We start from the raw sequence: 17,481 nt of genomic DNA on the forward strand, positions 1-17,481 counted from the left end.
AACTGTGGGGTCATTGCCGCCTGGATGCCCTAGCTACTGCTGAGAGCAAGCTATTAAAATCCTTCATTGCTCTCCCCCTGAGCACACCATCAGTACCTGTGAGGATGGACACGGGATGTAAAAATATTAAAGACCAGGCCCAGCTTCGCCCGCTCCTGTTGTGGACACGGATCTGGAGGTGCGAAGAACTAAAATCCTATGCTGATGCACTGAGGGACATAATGAGCCAAGGGGGTTGGGCCAAAATTAAATGGTTAAGGGACACCAAAAAGTTGTTGGAGAACATAGGCCTAGGGGATTGTTGGCCATCCCGTTCAGCCCCCCCAAAAGAAGTTGTCAAGGCGCTTTTTTGGAATTGGATTGCTGAGCGCCTAATCGCCAGCCCAAATCACTGCAAGTCCACCGCCACCTTTTTACAAATTAAAGACAACGTGGCCTTTGAACCTTATTTGGACTTGATTACTCTCCCCTTTGATCGGGCCCTTTATTTTAAATTTAGAGTTGGTTCACTCCCGTTGGGTGCCCTGGTGTCGAAATGGGCAACAGCGGACCGCACTTCTCCCAACTGTGCATGTTGCCATACTAGGATAGAATCTATTGTGCACGTTCTATTTGAGTGCCCGGATTACGCAAGGCCTAGGAGCTTTTGGCTGAAACCACTCTGCCGTAACATGGGCACACGCAGTTACTTAGTAGCCTTGCGTATCCTAAGCACGGACACTTCCCCCTCAATAGTCTGTGGAATAGCTAAATTTTTAAAGCAGTTTTGGCATATTCGATGTAAGAGACTGTCAGTAGCTGTTTAATTCTTGTTTTAGCTAATTTATTAACGGATTTATACCCTTTTATCACTCTTAAACATTCTAAATACTTTTTACTGACTTCTTATGGCATAAACTTTTTTGTATACTGTATTGATTGTATTATGTATGTGCTTATAAGATATCTCTGAGTATCGAATAAAAGCTTATGACTGACTGACTGACTGACTGACTGAGTATGTTCTGATTTATCCAGCTGTGCCGAAGGGAAACATTTAGTTATCCACAGTGTCTTTTGAGCTCTCCTGAATCATGGCATACATTAGCAACAAACTTTATTGTCACGTTACCAAGTTCTAAAGGATATCAAGTCATAAGGTGACCATTGATGTATTCTCTGAGATGGCTCTTTTTTCTCATTTAAAGGACATACCATCTACTACCATCATGGCTTAACAATTCAACACAGACATCTTTCGATTACATTGACTTTTCCATACCATCTTTTCCCAACAAGGCCCTTAATATATTTATTGTTTCTGGAGAGAATAATGCAAGATAGTACATTAATATCTCAAAATGAGTGTGACAAACTATATCAGCGACGGGCTCTTTGAATCCCAATGGAACCTGATTTTTCTGTATAAGGAGACCTCACTCACTTTATTGTGGCATGCTTCATCGTAGGTAACCTTACCCCATCCTGGAAAGATAGCACTACCAGGATGGAATCAACATCTTCATCGAGGGAGTTCATAATAAAGTAATACTGGATAGATGTATTGATCAAGAGTTATAAAATGACCTTAAGGTAAATCCAAATATGTATTTTATTACTGTGGGTGCACTAGGTAAAATTAAAAAGAAAAGACGATGGTGGGTACAGTGGATTCTAATGGTTGGTCCCAAACCAAGATGGCTCCTGTAACTCCTGTCATGTCACTTCCTATCTCTTTGGAATACTAGTGTGCCACAATGCAGCCATTCGCATTTTAGTCAAACTCTTCGCCCCCTTGTTCTGGATTTTAGTCCCACTGTTTCCTTTTTAGGACTTTCCTTTGATGCAAGAATCCTCTCCAAGTCACTCCAGCAAGTCTCCTGATTCTGTTTTTTACTCTAAGTCCTGGGTAGTTGAGCATCCTAAATCTCATCTTTGTATGAACTCCTGATCAGTTTCTCTGAGGGTCTTCTTCCATCTACCTCTGGAAGTTATTCACTTTTGGATTTTTCCTCCCTTATGATCGTTCGTGAGGACAACTGCTTATCAATCACTGTTGCTCTCCTATGTGACTTTGTGGCTATAGGAAGGAATTGTGCTATCATCAGACAGCACCAAACTTAAGGCAGAAGCTTTAGTCCAATCAAGAACCTGACATCGGAAGATCTTCTCCTGGCTAGAACTTTAGTGGGGCCAGCTGCAGGGGAGCTGTTAGGCACTATAAATATGGACCAGCGCCCGGCTGGGGCATGCCTGTTGCATCATAATGTCTGCACGTAAAGCGATGGCCCAACATCATACAACATGAGAGGTGGGGGAGGGGAAGCTCTGAAGCAGCCACTAGGTTGTTGCTGGATGACAATGTGCCTACTTAGAAGATCACAAGCAGTGAAACATCTCTTCCAATAAGGAACTACATTTTTCCCACCACCAAAACTAAAATGTAAAGTTGATGGTACAATGTAACCAGCCATGAAAATGCCATCGGTTTAATGGTAGCTCTTCCAAACAGAGGCAAAGCCTGCAAAATACATGAAAACCAATGGCTGAAGGGAGCTGACCCAGATTCCATGTTCGCTCTCTGTAGTACTTAAATTATTTCTTTAAAGTATTGAAAAGATTAGGTCAACGAAATAGCTCAAGCTTTTTGCAGCTGGGCCCAAGAAGGAGGTTCAGAACATTAAAATCAGCAGCCCTCCTGTTTCCAGTCAGTGACAACCAAAGAGATTGGATTCCACACCGTCCTGTCGAGGACACGTGGTCAACATTTGAATTAAAATCATTAAATAGTTTTAACAAAGATGAGGCGTAGTAAATAAGCAATGCCCCGCCCTCCACAACCACCCTGTTCCTCTTCTGGAGGTCAGGTTCCTGGCCAATCACTGGAAAGTCTTTCCTCTCATCAAGACAGTTTTATAGCACCGAGTTACACAATAATCATTCAATTATACTATGAGGGAGCGTGGGAGCAGGACGGTGCCATTCATGAGCAGACACTGAGGGCTCGGTCAATATTACTTTCCTGAAGGAGAGAGGGCTGTCTTTGGAATAAGAGAGAACAGGCCATATTGAGTGAAGGTGAGAGTGGGAGATAGAAAGGTAAAGAAAGAGAGGCACACACACAAGGAAGAAAGATTGGCAAGTAGGGGGCAGGAGGAATGCGCCCAGATTTTAGAACCATGTAAAAACAACAATAACAGCAACTTTCGTTATTAAAGCAACATTGATGCAGAAAGGTGAAAGATCGGCTGTGAAACATAGAAGAGAAGAAAGAAAGTGAAGAAAGGAGAAAGCTGAAGAAGAGGAGAAAATAGGTAATTCTATTCAGCTCGAAAAGTGGAACAACAGGCAGCAAGAAGGGGTGCTGAAAAGGAAGACGGGTAGAGGGGTGAAGTGGCAGAGGGTTGTCTGAAAGGAAAATGAGGCAGCTACCAAATCGAGTAAAAGAAGGGTGGTGACGAGAAAGAAAAGGAAGCAAGAGATGCGAAAGAGGACATGAGGAAAATGAATAAGCGTTAAAAGAGAGACAAAGAGAAAGTGAATAAAATGAGGAAATGTCAAAGCTAAGCAGGAACCAAGAACAAATCAGACACAACAGGCGGTTACCGATTCAAGCGAGGCCGCGCTACAAAGCAAAGAAAACACTGAACGCAAAGAGATAAAGGCAATAAAAAGAAGGAGCGCCAACACAAGAAATGCCTTGCATTGTTATTCAGAAGGTCGGGTTTCTTCCTCTGAAAAGCACGGAGTGCCTATAGCGCTTGTTTCTTTACCTGCTGCCGGTGGCACGTGCAGGTCTGTCTAGAGACCCCGGATCAGCGCCCTGAGGGCACCGGAAGGGGTTTGTTCGCGTGGTCCCCCGAGGAAGCGAGCTGGAGGCCGCCGACTCCAGTGTGAAGGTACAAGCAAGAAGGTACTCACGCCCTCTGAGGGTCCACGGAAGAAGCCGTGCATAGAGAAAGACGAAAAGGGCACCAAGAAACCAGCAGGTTGAGCCAAGCACTGTACACCGCCCACTTGCCTGGAATGTTTCATTGATTTTTCTACCCTTAAAAAGAAAATAATGACGGCAAGAAACGTGGACATCCTTCGAATCCTCATGACTTTTTTATTAATTGCCCATTAGGATGCAGTATTAATGAATCTGTAAAACCTGGGATTTTCTTCTACACCACCTTATATTGCTAAGAATTGCTCAAATTATTTTGGGTTATTTGCCACATGAAATTTACCAGTGCATGTCCTTGGCCATTGAGGGTTGTCTTGTGCAACACCAAACAGGAGTTGTGTGGTATCTCCAAAGGGCGAGGATTCTGCACAGCATTGACTCCACCCCGCCTGTTGTAGAAGCAGTATTCCAGCCGGGGCAGAGTATACAGTGCTACCTACGAGAAGTTGGTAAAAGACCGTGGCTCCTGAAGACAAGTAGAAGAGCCCAGCCGAATCGTCATCCATTCGCCACTTGAGGGAATCTGTGGTTATGGATCTGTGTGGTCGCTCGAAGAAACCCATTTTGTCCTTTTCTATTGAGGAGATTTTGAAGAAGCCTATGGTCCGCATGCACCTGGTTGACAGCATCAAATCCACTACATTTGGGGAGAATGCCAAGGAAGCAGGTGTGCCGGGCCCTGATCCCAGAAAGAAACTTAACAGTGAGTACAAGACCTGTGATGCTCAATAGGTCCTACCTACAGGCAACAACTGTCCATTGTTCAAGACCTATTGTGAATAATAGAAATAAAGTGGGCTCTGTGTCAGCCTCACTCGTGATTGGATGGCTTTCATTTCTGTCTCACTTCGTGTTTTTGATTTGATGTCTTTTTGCCTTATTCTTGTTTAAAGATTGAAAGCAGAATATTATTTGAGGACACCTGTCTCATTTTCTCTCACTAGTTTGTACTTAGACCTCAAGTGATCTTATTTGGAGTAGAGCTCTCCTCTCCTTGAGAATACTTCCCTACATCTTTCCATTGAGGCTTTATCTTGCATGTATGGACTTTCTTTATTTTACATCCCGACCTCCTCTCACCAACCCACCCACACTCTATAACCCTAGCACATCTTAGGCTCAAATCATAACCAGTCCTTTCTCCCTACTTTCATCCTGCTTTCGAATGCCTGTGCCATACTCTGCACCCACTCATTCCTTGCCACTGAAATGCCTCTTGTTTTACATCTTCCTAGTTGGCATTCAAATTCCCACGCAAGGCCCTGATCCCTACATCTTTAACATCTCCCTTTCAGCCTCTTTCACAACATCCCTACTCTCTGGCTCGAAGCCATAGTTCCCCCATGAGTGTGCTATTAAAAGCACCTCCGGATGGAAAGGTCTGCCTAAGAAGTTGCTCCCTCTCCCAATAGGGAACACAGTTGTTGAACTCATTACCACATGTGGTCACATAATCTGGAATTCAGGGAATTCCTGAAAACAGTTTTTATTCCCGGATTGATCAGCAGAACTTACATTGCATGCCCATAACACAACAGCCCTCTTGTTCACTGATACTCTTAGTGGTGAATATTACACTTTGTAATCCTAGAAACGAAAACATCATGTACTAGGGAAGAAGCAATTGACGCAAGAGAGCTACCCTACTAAAATACAGAGGAAGCATGCTGAAAGATAAAACAGTTGTTGTCAAAGGATGTGTTTAGCCACATATTACTCTTCAGATCATCTGTACATCAACATCATAACTTATAGATACTATTTAGCCACATATCTCTGTTTATATGATGGCATTGAACAAACACTGGACCCAGTTTTCAACAGGTGTCTTATTGTATATTCTACGCACTTCAGTGCATATCCCTATATTTTTTCTTCGTGGCTCTGACTGTTGTCTGCTTTACTTTCTGGGTTCTACCCTTCCATCCATAAACGATTTCTCCACCACTCTACCTCTCCAGTTCCCTCTTTTCCTAAAGTTTGTTCCTTCCTGTCTAAGCCTTTCTCCATATTCTCCTAAATACCTTTTGACCTCCTTTTTCAGGTCTCTTGATTTCCTTACTCCCTTAGTTTTCCTTCCAAAACCTCTGGGGAAATAATGTGGCATTCTTCTGAGGGGTTTTATTTCCATTTTAATGTTCATATTTTAGATTAGTTATACACACTTTTTTTTGTAAATTTATTAGTTTGCCACATATAAAATACAGATACACATTTAAGGCAAGATTCCGGATCTGGTGCATTCAGTCCAGTAACTCCCCCCTCCCACCCGAACTTACTGATACCAGGGGGGGGGTAGCAGCTACAGGAGAGCACTTATACTGCCTATTCTGAGATTTGGGGGAATCAAAATTTCTGTATCGATGCTCGCACCTTTCCCCAGTGCTTTCAGCAGATGAGATTTCCAGCTGTAACACAGCATCTTGGAAGTCCTATGGGACCCGTAAAAACTCTCACTACCACCAATCAGCATAACAGGGCCCCTATAAAGATTACAAGGGACACTCGTAATCTTAAAGAGTCCCATGGTGTCTTATTTTTCATCCTGTCCTGTATTAAGTACCCATTTTGAATGGCACTTATTATATGATGTTCTACTACTCATATAATTACTACCCAAACCCATATAAAATATCATTTCGCTACGTTTATTTTTCAATACTTCACAAGCGTGTAAAAAAAAAATAGGTGTCCGGTTGAAATGTCAAGCTTTGACCAGATTGCTGCAGAATTCTAGAGCCCCTTGTTGACTTCAGAATGTTCAAGCTGCTCTTTAAGTCTCTGAGTTTCCACCACCAAGACTCATCTCTTAAATTTGAGTGAGTTCTGGTCTTGATTGTACAAACAACATTTTTCATTTTCAACTAGACACTCAAATCCCTCAAACCTTGCAGTGCGAATGGCTTAATTGCTGCATACGCGGCACCGGAGGTGGTTTTGAAAATCCTCAGAAATCACCATAAATTCATCATGGGACCTCCATAATACACTATGAGAGCCAGCTAAAGTAACCCGAGTGCACTTTAGCTCCCACTTACCCCTCCTCAGTCACACCACCAAAGATTCCAAATACAGGGAACAATACACACTTCCAGCCAAGCTCTCTTCAGGGGTGTATCATGCAGCAGCATAGCATGGGTTGCCAGCGCCCGGGACACAATTTTAAAAGAAAGTATTGCCCCCGCTAACCCGTGGACCGTTATCTCAGGACGGCATAATACTTTCTTTCAAAATTTTGCATCCCTAAGAATTTAGCGTCTGGGGCAACGGCCCCATGGACATCCCCACGCTATGCCATTAGTATGATGCATCCCATTTGATAAAAGCACGTTCCAACCGTGCAATGCAATTACAATGCAATACAGTGCTTGGTCCATACCCATGTTCCACCTTAGGTGGCCTAAAGAGTTCAATCAGAAGCAGCACTGACATTGTCCAACAAGCTGAAGCCTTCGTCCTCACCTGCTCCTCTCTACGCTCTTCATTGACTGCCTATTGCCCAGTTTAAGATGTTTCATCTGGCACATCGGTGGTTTACCACAAGGGCCCTCTACTAGGGATAGCTAGTTTCCAGTGAAACTTTCTAACACATAACGTGAGTTCCCATGAGAATCTGTTTCAAACAGTGTCTTGAATTATAATTTTTACTCCCATCCAATCTAGACCACAGGTACAAAACTCATTAAGATTACTTTCTTCCTTCACATGATACCTCTTCAGGTGTAATAAGGAAAATAGACCAACGTGTCAATACTACAAACAGAATTTATTCACATTAAATCTTACTCTTTGGAGTACCCAGTGTAACCTCTATGAGATTCAGAGCCTATTAGGCCCCTTTTAGTTTACAGATCTCATTGCCCCAGGTAATCAGAAATTCCCCCCAAAATCCTATATCCAGGAGTCACCCTAGCAGCGACATTCTAGTACTTATGTATATTTATAAAGTACATTTTTAGCTCTCCAGATCATGTCTAACACAACATAACACACTAGGCATGCTAATACCGACGCAAAAAACAGGCTCCCTGCAGAATATAGTATAAAAAGATTGAACAATTACTTTCTAATGATAGATTGGCTCACATATTAATCGCCATATAATTGCAAATTAATTATCAACGTTATCAAAGGTAGGTATTATTTAGGAAGCTATATCTCGGTTTACATGATGATGGATTGGGCAAAAGTCGGAAACACGTGGCTTTTTTTTTTTAGATTACTGTGCATTAGAGAGGAGCTACTATATAAACATAGAACAAAAAAATGCCTCCCACATTCACCTATCCATGTCCATTATTATGGACATATTAGTATTATGCACCTTACTCCTAAATTGTTATTGCTGCGTTTGAAAACGAAATGGTACAATTACTCTGCTAGGCTGTACTCATTTAATCAACCTTCGAAAGATGAAAGGATGAGTACTCCGGTCAGGAAGCAAACTTATGTCTGCATCACGCTTATGATCCCTTCAGCTGTCGTGCTGGAATTCAGACCTATGTCCTTCTGATTATACATATATCTGAGATCTCTCAGATATTTTTGGTTTTTAGGGTGGGGAGAGTTAAATCAGTGACCTGCAAATTACACTCACAGCTCTGCAGAATGTAGATTAAGCTACAGGCCAGTTACCATTAGACCTTGAGTGCTGCTAATTACAAACAGTGTCAGCTGGTGAATTTAAAAAATGGTGGGCGTAAATATATATCCCATGGTTAACCAAGCGAAAAAGGAAAAGCAAGCCCCTCCTCACCTCAGAGGGTTTGAGGGGTCTTCCTCCAGAGAAAGGCTTTTAGAAAAATTAGGCCAAATTGCACATATTACAGCACGTGTTGCACATGTTAAAAGTGGAGATATTCGAAAGGGCATTAACAAGTACATGGCCATAGGAAACGTAGAGGACAGAGGTCCCTTCCAGGTTTTTAAGTTGGGGAGCGAATTTGACAATATCCCTCTCCCCAAGATTTTGAAGTATAAACTGGTGTGTAAACAGTACAGACAGAGCATGTCCCTCTGAGGCCACACTCCTGAGTCTCCTTGACGCCATGTAACCTGAGCAGCAAACTCTGGGGAGAAGGGTAGTAAAGGATCTTTGTTTTGTCAATTATGTAACTGTGTTAGTTTAGATGTAGAGCCTCTCCGAAAATCGTTCTGCTAAGCCAGAGGAACCAGCAGTGTACCAAAGTCAGGAAATCCTATTTTATGTTAATGTGGCTGCTGGGTCAGAGGAAGATTTAATTATAGGTCAGGCTTAACACCACAACTACCAACTGTAAATAAATTCCTTGCAAAAACGAAGGGGCATATTATCAAGCCCATTTTTTCAGCCAAAAAGCTGCAATTTAAATATCGCTCTATTATCAAGGACAGGTTAACGCGTATTTCCTTGAGTCAGCAGCCGTCTTTTCTCCACTTTGCATGTCAGCGATTATTTTCGCTAATGACATACAAAGTGGGCGTTACTCACAGAACAACATGGGTAAACATCACTAAAACTGCATCGCGATATTTACAAGGATGCCCCAGACCCGCTAATCGATGATCAAAGTCGCACTAAGGCCCCTTTATCGCAGGATTTTAACTCCTGCTATTAATCCGACTTAGCCATCTGTAACATGGGAGGTGGATCTCAGGGCTAAGTCCACACCTGCCTATTATCAAGGTTTACATTATCGCAGGTCATTTTTCGCTGCTTTTCTCGCGCTAATGCATGTTATACCCTCTATCACTGGCTTTCACATCGCCTGGGTGAAAAGCGCTAATAATACGTCGCTAACCTGGCGCTAAAATCCAGCGATAGACGGCGATATTGGAAATTGCGATATGCGCGATTTACGAAAATTATCACGTGCTTGATAATATGCCCCTAAGAGTTCAGGAGGTGGCAAGAAATACACAAGGAGATTGACGAATAAAGGGAAAAACAAGAGGGCTACAATATACAGTTGTGCTATAAACATCGTCATAAATGTCAATGATGTAACCATGAGAAGTGACAACATATCGGTTATGTGGTGAATGTAATTACTTTGTTGTTTTTTAAATAAAAAAGATAAAATAAAAAAATAAAAAGTTCTCAGAGGCCCCACAGAATTTACAATTTAGCAAGCAGGTGCTTATATAGTGCAGCATCATTTTATACAGGCATGTTCTGTCACTGCTGGAGCATTAGTGTCTGTAGAAACATTCCAAAAACAAAGTCAGTTTTGGTGTGGTGGGGGTGTATGTGTGTTCGCGTGCGTGTGTTGCGTTAAGTATATTTATTAAAATCTGTATATTAAAATTTATTCAGTACCAATAATTGAGTGGCTGTACGTCAGTCATGGACCTTTGTTATTAAATACAACAGAAAAGTATGTATTTTTACAGACCCTAAACTGCAGAACATGCAATCGTCCATCTTCCCCCACTTGACCAAATTGGGTGATCCTACACCCAATCGCTTTATTTCACTGTGTATTATTTTTCGTACCATCCAGTTTGAGAGTGCATTTAAGAAATTCAGTTCTGGATCTGCACTCTACAAAATCCTCATATATATACGGTTAATGCAAAATAATTTTACTTAGCTTTTGACTGGAATGTTGTAATAGATAACATGAGAAACTGGCACAGATTGGGTAACCTGTGGCAAAGTTGTCAGAGCAGGGGGCATTCTTTAATGTTTCATGTTTAAAACCACTTTCAATAAATGTCACTCAATTCAGTCATATAATTAATTGTATGTCCTTAATTGGGACACCGAGAAATGTTGTTAGACAGTAATTTTTAATTTTTAATTCTTTATATTTTGTTAGGACATTTTTTGCCTGATTTATGTCTTTTGATGGCTCAGCTCTTGCTCTGGTTCTTTAAGTCAGCTCTCCCCAATCAATCAATCAGGATTTATAAAGTGCGGCTAATCACCTGACAGGGTATCCAGGTGCTTGCAGGTCCTGGAGGCTCATTCGAACAGTCAGCTCTTGAGGGCCTTTTTGAAAGAGAAAGCACTTTAAAAACAAGGGGAAACGCAAGGAGAAAGCAGTGAAAATGATGGAAAAGCAAAGAGAAGGCACTCAAAAAGGCGGGAAAAGCAAGGAGATAGCAGTGAAAACGAGGGAAAAAAAAGGTTAAGGCACCAAGAAAAAGGGGGAAAAGCAAGGAGAAAGCAGTGAAAACGAGTGAACAGCAAGGAGAAGTCCCTCAAAAAACGGGGGGAAAAGCACTGAGAAAGCAGTGATACTGAGGGAAAAGCAAGGATAAGACACTCAAAACATGGGAAAAAGCAAGGGGAAAGCAGTGAAAATGAATGAAAAGCAAGTAGTAGACAGGAGCAAGAATGATGCAGCAGCAGAGGGAGCGCTGGGTTTGGGACTGTTTGCGTCCTCCTCAGAAATTTAGGGCCTGATTTAGGGTTTGGAGGACTGGTTACTCTATCACAAAGGTGACAAATGTCCTGTCCTCTATATTACAAGTGCACTATATCCAATTACAAATGTAATACTGCAGACAGGATATCTTTTATGACCCATCCACTGAACTGTAAATTAGGCCTTTAGGTTTTTCTACCCGTATGAATACGCTATTATCAAATTGTTAGTGCATGTATTACTCTTTTTGTCTTCCCCTTGCCAACTGTGTGGCTTTTGTGTGCACAGCAAACTATGCTGTGTCAGCAGCATTTTCTGACTGCTGCAGTGCAAACATGGAACATGGTCATGATATAGCCAGTTTAAACAGATTGAAGGGGTTGGGAGCACAGGAGTAATGCCCCCTCCGTGGGAACTGCAAAATAACAGTTGCTGGACAGAATGCAGAACAATGTCATGCATTCACCCCAGTACAGAGATATGGCCTAAATCCATTGTTTTTTTGCACTCCACACCACCCTAGTTCAGACATGGCCATATGCAAATCAGCCTTGACCCTGTGCCTCATGGGAACAGTCCAGCCCGAACTGCCAAGCCATGCCTTCCCTGGACCGGGATCAAGCATTATAGGACCGGTTTCTGGCTATCAGCCGGCATCAGCAATGATAGCTTGACTCCAGTGGTGTGGAGAGCACGGGACTCACGTCTGAGCTTACCCTTCCCACTAGGGGTGACAAATGCAAAAACAACAGTTAATGGACAGAATGCAGAACAATGTCATACATTCATCCCAGTACAGAGATCTGGGCCTAAATCCATCGTTTTTTGCACTCCACACCACCCTAGTTCAGGCATGGCCATATGCAAATCAGCCTTGACCCTGTGCCTCATGGGAATAGTCCAGCCCGAACTGCCAAGCCATGCCTTCCCTGGACAGGAATCAAGCATCCTAGGACCAGTTTCTGGCTATCAGCCGTCATCAGCCAGGATAGCTTGACTCCAGTGGTGTGGAGAGCACGGGACTCACATCTGAGCACTGTATTTATGAGATTCCTGTCCTTTTAGCCAGCACACGATTTGGTGACGAGCGCCAATGTAGCAACCCTTGCACCATGGTGCAAAGGTGTCTGCATTCTTGGATGGATTGTTTTTTTGCAGGAAAGGGCACCTTCCTGCACAAAAATAATCCTGAGAGGCCTTTTCCTCATTCCGTGTGTGCTGCAGAATGCAGCACACATGGCAAGAGGAAAAAACGAGGAGAAATGAAAAATTTCTCCTCATTACGCCTGGTCTGGGGAGGCATAAGGTTTTGGTGCTGTCCAGGTTTAAGTGATTTTGTAAATCTGGAGCAGCATCAAAATCCCATCAAAACACACTGCAACGCCCATGTTATGCCTTCTTGACGCAGAGTAAGGCGCTGCCTTGCCTTACGCCATATCTATGAGTACATACAAAGACACACAAGGTGGCTTTGCGATGCCGCATACATATGATTGAGAGGCCTATGCCACTGGAGGGTCAAAAAAAGTGAAGCTCCGGCAGTGCAATCCTCTTGCAAAATAATGAAACATTGCAATAATTTGTTCCTTTTTTATTGTCTTTTTTATTTAATTAGGAGAGTGCGCATTGCACTGCTGAATGTATTTATTTTACAAAACCTAAAGTGTAATATCAGGGCCCCAGCGGAAGCTTCAGAATGTCAGCGTTGCTCTTCAAGACACTGTTTACTGTTTGCCTTGTTGACCAAGGCCCTCATCACCAGGGCCGGACTGGCCATAGCGGGCACCAAGCATTTCCCCAGCGGGCCACCACGGTTGGAGGCCGGGTTGTGGCCCCTGGGTGCCAATTTTGTTACAGGACCCTTTTTGCAGCATAGTTGCAATATCGGCCGCTGTAACAAAATCGGCCGAAACCGGTCCTGGCAAACTGCTCCGCCGCTCCCCAAATCCTCCGGGGGGCCGGCTGAGCACTTTGCCAGGGCCGGTTTTGGGTCCCAGTCCGGCCCTGCTCATCACAAGAGAGCTGCCAGTCCTGGTTCTGATGCAAGCTTCCTTTTATACCTGAATCGGGATTCCAACCCGGATGAAAATAGCTCACCCTGAGGGGTTTTGTGAGGTAAAACGTGGTGCAAATCACATATTTCACATTTTGAGTTTGTGTGTTTAAAACCAGAGGGGGAGGAAGCATGCCCAATGGGCATATTATCCCCTTTCAAGGGTGCAAAAGTGGGAATAATGTGTCATGATAACTTGTATTTTTATTCAGAGCGTATTGAACCAGCTCCATAGAGTTCTATTGAACAGCTGTTACTGTTAACCCACTCAATGGAACTCATTTTAATGACCTTGAAAGAGGATATGATGAATCAGCTTTGCTAGGATTTGAACCTTTTATCTATAATTATGTGTGCAGCAGGGGCATTAACCACTCGACCTTTCTGCCTGTTGTTTAATGAAGGTATTGCAGAGAGTCTAGTTAGGGAGGCAAAGTGCTGAATTCATCATTGCTTGCACATTTGTCCTACATGAGGTAAGTACAATTACCCTTCCATAAATCGAAATATGTTAGCAGCAGAATGCTCATGATATTGGCATGGACCGCAGGTTTTCTCCTTGACCTTCTGATTGCAAGTGCAGGCAGTAAAACCCTCGGCGATTCTCTGCTTTTACAAGATCCTGCTAATTATCTAATGAAGATGTTGGATGCCCGGCTGGTTTACTGTATCCATGCTACAGTGGATTTTGCATTTAGATACACTGCATAATTAGAATTCGTACAACGCTGCTCCCTTCTGTGTGGCAACCCTGCTTACAGGAGATGAGCCATTGGCCAGCATTCTACTCTTATTTGAAGCAAACTCCTTCCCCAGGCCTTATGCCAGGCCCGTGTGCTCCGGACCACTCCAACTACAGGCCCAATTCATAATGCTTATTCAATTAGCTGGTGTGTCTTACTGCTTTCACAGGTATGGCATACGCCTGCATTTATAGGTCTGTGAGTAGGTGTGGCTTATTCCAGGTTTACTTGCGGGGCGGCTGGCAAGTATAACGATCGGATGGGCAGGAAAATGGGTGGTGGGTGGGTGGGTGCATTAACAAGTACTATAAAAAAGTTAAATCAAAGAAGAGTTACTTACTGTGTTCTGCAGACACGTCCTCCTTGCTTCGGTCGACTTCTTCTCCTCACATCACGTCTAGGGCCCCAGCCAACTCACTCAACCAGTCCTAGGGCTGCCTTCATGCTGGTAAGCAGATGAGAGAAGCGCCATGGTTGGAGGAGGTGGTCTCTCTCTGCAATCCCGAGGACACTAGAGCCCTGTGCTTTTTCTCAGCTCAGCTGAATTGAGAGGTTAAAAGTGTGCATGTTAGGCTGGCCGTCGCAAGAAGGCAGACCAAAATGACATGCGCACTTTTAAATTAGTGCACAGGCAGCCCACCACTGCTGCCACTCAGCAGGCCCGCCCCATCCTGACACTCAGTTCAAGGCTGGTTGACGAAAAATAAAATGGTAATCAATTAACTTCATTACCAATCTATTTTTGGTCTCTGGGGCATTTCTAAGAGCATTGTAGGAGGGCGACGCTCTTCTGCTCTAATAGAGGAGCCGCCCCTGTTTACTTATGATTCAGCAACGGCTCCTCCACTATGGCGGAGGAACGTCGCCCCCAAAAAACGACAGGAAAGGAATAATAAACGATAATAAACACGTTTTATTATCTTTTTATTTTTCCTTTCCTGACGAATCTTGGGGCAGGGCCAGGGGGATGAGAGGAGGAGTGGTAGTGCACTGCCTTCAGTGCACAACACAGTATGGCAAGCTATCTCAGGCCGGCCAAACTGTCATGCACATTGAAGCTCTCTCAAACCCAGCTGTATTGCTGGCATGGAGAGAGCTGGCAGAGGTTCCAAGTCTGTCTTTGAGTGCAAATCGAGGGTGCTCAGGCCAATCCTGAAGGTTCTCTCATGCATGAGAGCAGCTTCAGGATTTGCCACAGAGCAGTCGGGGACCCTGTACCTGCAAGCAGCCGCGCAGAAGAGGGCGACGCAGCCGGCTGCAGGCACGTTTTTTTATTTTGCCCACCTGTGAACCCATTCCCCCCCCCACCCCCCACCCTCCCACCGGCCCACCCCGCCACTCGTCCACAACACTGGCCGCTATTGTTGTGATTACTCAGGAATTTCCAGTGGAAAGGCAGGCTGCTTACGTGTGAGTACAACATTTTTCCTTAAAGAAGCATGCCTTACACTTGGAATTAGATGGATAAGTCATTCCTAAACCTGCCAAAGAAAGGGGATCTCCTGTGGATCGTTCTGCGGCAGTACCCTCGCACAGATTTTGGTGCCGACTTTTAGGCATTTTAGGGCCTGATCTCAGATAGCAGTCATTGGTCAGGGCAGTGGATGCCCGCCAATCCTACTCTATGGCCAAGAAAGCAGAAGTGGGCCTGAAGGGAGCCTCTGATGCTACGTACTTGACATTGTGTGCCAGGACATATGTGGCATACATGGCAGTTGCTAATGTAGAACTTCCTGTCTTTTTCTACGGAGCCGTAGGATGGAGCAGCATGTTCTCCACTGCTAAAATTAGAAGCTCAGGTGAGTTTTAGTAGAATGCCACCTTTGATCTGGTTCACTCAAAAAACAGTTTTACCTACCATGAGTTGGTAGATCAGACTGGCAGCAGCATATGGCCAGATTAGTATTCATCTTTGTTTATTGGAACTGGGTTGATCAGCATAAGGGCTGGCGGCATCCATCACAATTCCAAAAGATGTTTGAAGCTAAAGTACTTAGGGCCTCATTTATGAGGCCGTGCGTCACTTTTACACCGCCGGTGCGTCACTTTTTGTGACGCACCAACAGCATAAAAAATGTGCCTTGTTGCACCATATTTACAAAGTGACGCATCTCGGTAGATGCGTCACTTTGTAAATCCATGCGCTACATTATACCTGCGCCAGGTATAATGTATGAAAGGGGGGCATATTGACGCAAGTAAGGGTCGTAGAAGTGAAGCAGTGAAATCTATAAGATTTCACTGCGCCACTTCTAGGACGCAAATGTGTCAATATCTTACGCCTGCCTCACAGCAGGCGTAAGACTGACGCAGGCCCTTTCACATGGGGCTGGCCCCATGTGAAAGGGCACATTGCTGGAGTTGCGTCACTTTTGTGACATACTACAGCAATGCGTCACTTTTGCGCCATACAGATACGTCAGAAATACTGACGTATCTGTAACTCCTTGCGTCATACTGTAAATATGACGCATCATTGGTGTCGCAAGGAGGGCGCAGTGAAAAGTGACGCATCGCTGTTTTCACGCAGCGATGCGTCACGTTTCATAAATGAGGCCCTTAGAATATTGTCTACCTATCCAGTCCTGAAAACTGAAAGGTTCAAGGGAATTAAAAATTTTCAGACCAAATACCTGTCTCGAACCCTTAAAACTTGTGATGTTATTGCATGGGGTACCCATATCTAAGACTTGACGATATAGCATCAACTACTGCAAATGGACAGATAATCACATATTCAAGGCTAACATACTCACTTATTCAAAACGTAATGAATAGTATTCACAATTCCCAGTACTGGGTTTTTGCTGTACTGCAACCAAAGGTCTATGGTAGGATTACATAATTGTAAACTCCCCTGTGCCTCTAATTGCCAGACAGATGAACATATATAACAATTCGGGCGAGAGCTACAACATAGTGTGTAGTTCCCTATCTATGTTCAGTCCAAAGTCAACTGTCCTCAAAGTTTCAGTCCACCAGGTCTCCTTCATACATAATTTAAGTGTCCTATCTCCTCCTATATGAGGTGCCTTAATGTGGTCTCTGCCAATATCTGATATTTTTGTTACATTCTCAGATCTGTGTTCACATTGGAAGTGTTGACTGAGTGGGTATTTATTGTCTCCCCTTCCAAATTCGCCAATTATTGCAAGTTGTTAAAATTTCAAAAGGAACCAGTCCATGCGTTGTGTCATGTCGGGGAGAACTCTCTTTTGATTGCATTGATATTTACATGCAGAAAATATGAATTGGTTACTTATGACATTTTAACAACTTTCATTAATTGACGAATTTGGAATTGATTGTTTATGCAATTTTTCTGAGCTATGTTAAAGTCAGAGGTTGATCTACTGTGTAACGAAACACGTGATGGCTCCCATGTTCTGCTGAAGACATCTGGAT

The 17,481-nt window shown here is 43.6% G+C and overlaps 1 protein-coding gene across 2 annotated transcripts in view; it reads left to right on the forward strand.

Annotated features, from left to right (window-relative positions):
• The first annotated feature begins 3,357 nt into the window (after positions 1-3,357).
• The window catches only part of LOC144769432 (ALX homeobox protein 1-like), a 131,625-nt gene continuing 117,501 nt past the window's right edge, over positions 3,358-17,481 (forward strand). The window contains exon 1 of one of the 2 annotated variants that reach the window (XM_078653528.1): positions 3,358-4,631. In XM_078653528.1, the coding sequence (XP_078509654.1) occupies positions 4,460-4,631 (172 nt within the window). In that variant the 5' untranslated portion in view covers positions 3,358-4,459. The remainder of the gene's footprint in view (positions 4,632-17,481) is intronic. The other variant, XM_078653535.1, reaches the window with a different exon arrangement.

This window comes from Lissotriton helveticus, chromosome 1_1 (genome assembly GCF_964261635.1).
Source record: "Lissotriton helveticus chromosome 1_1, aLisHel1.1, whole genome shotgun sequence".
NCBI lineage: Eukaryota > Metazoa > Chordata > Amphibia > Caudata > Salamandridae > Lissotriton > Lissotriton helveticus.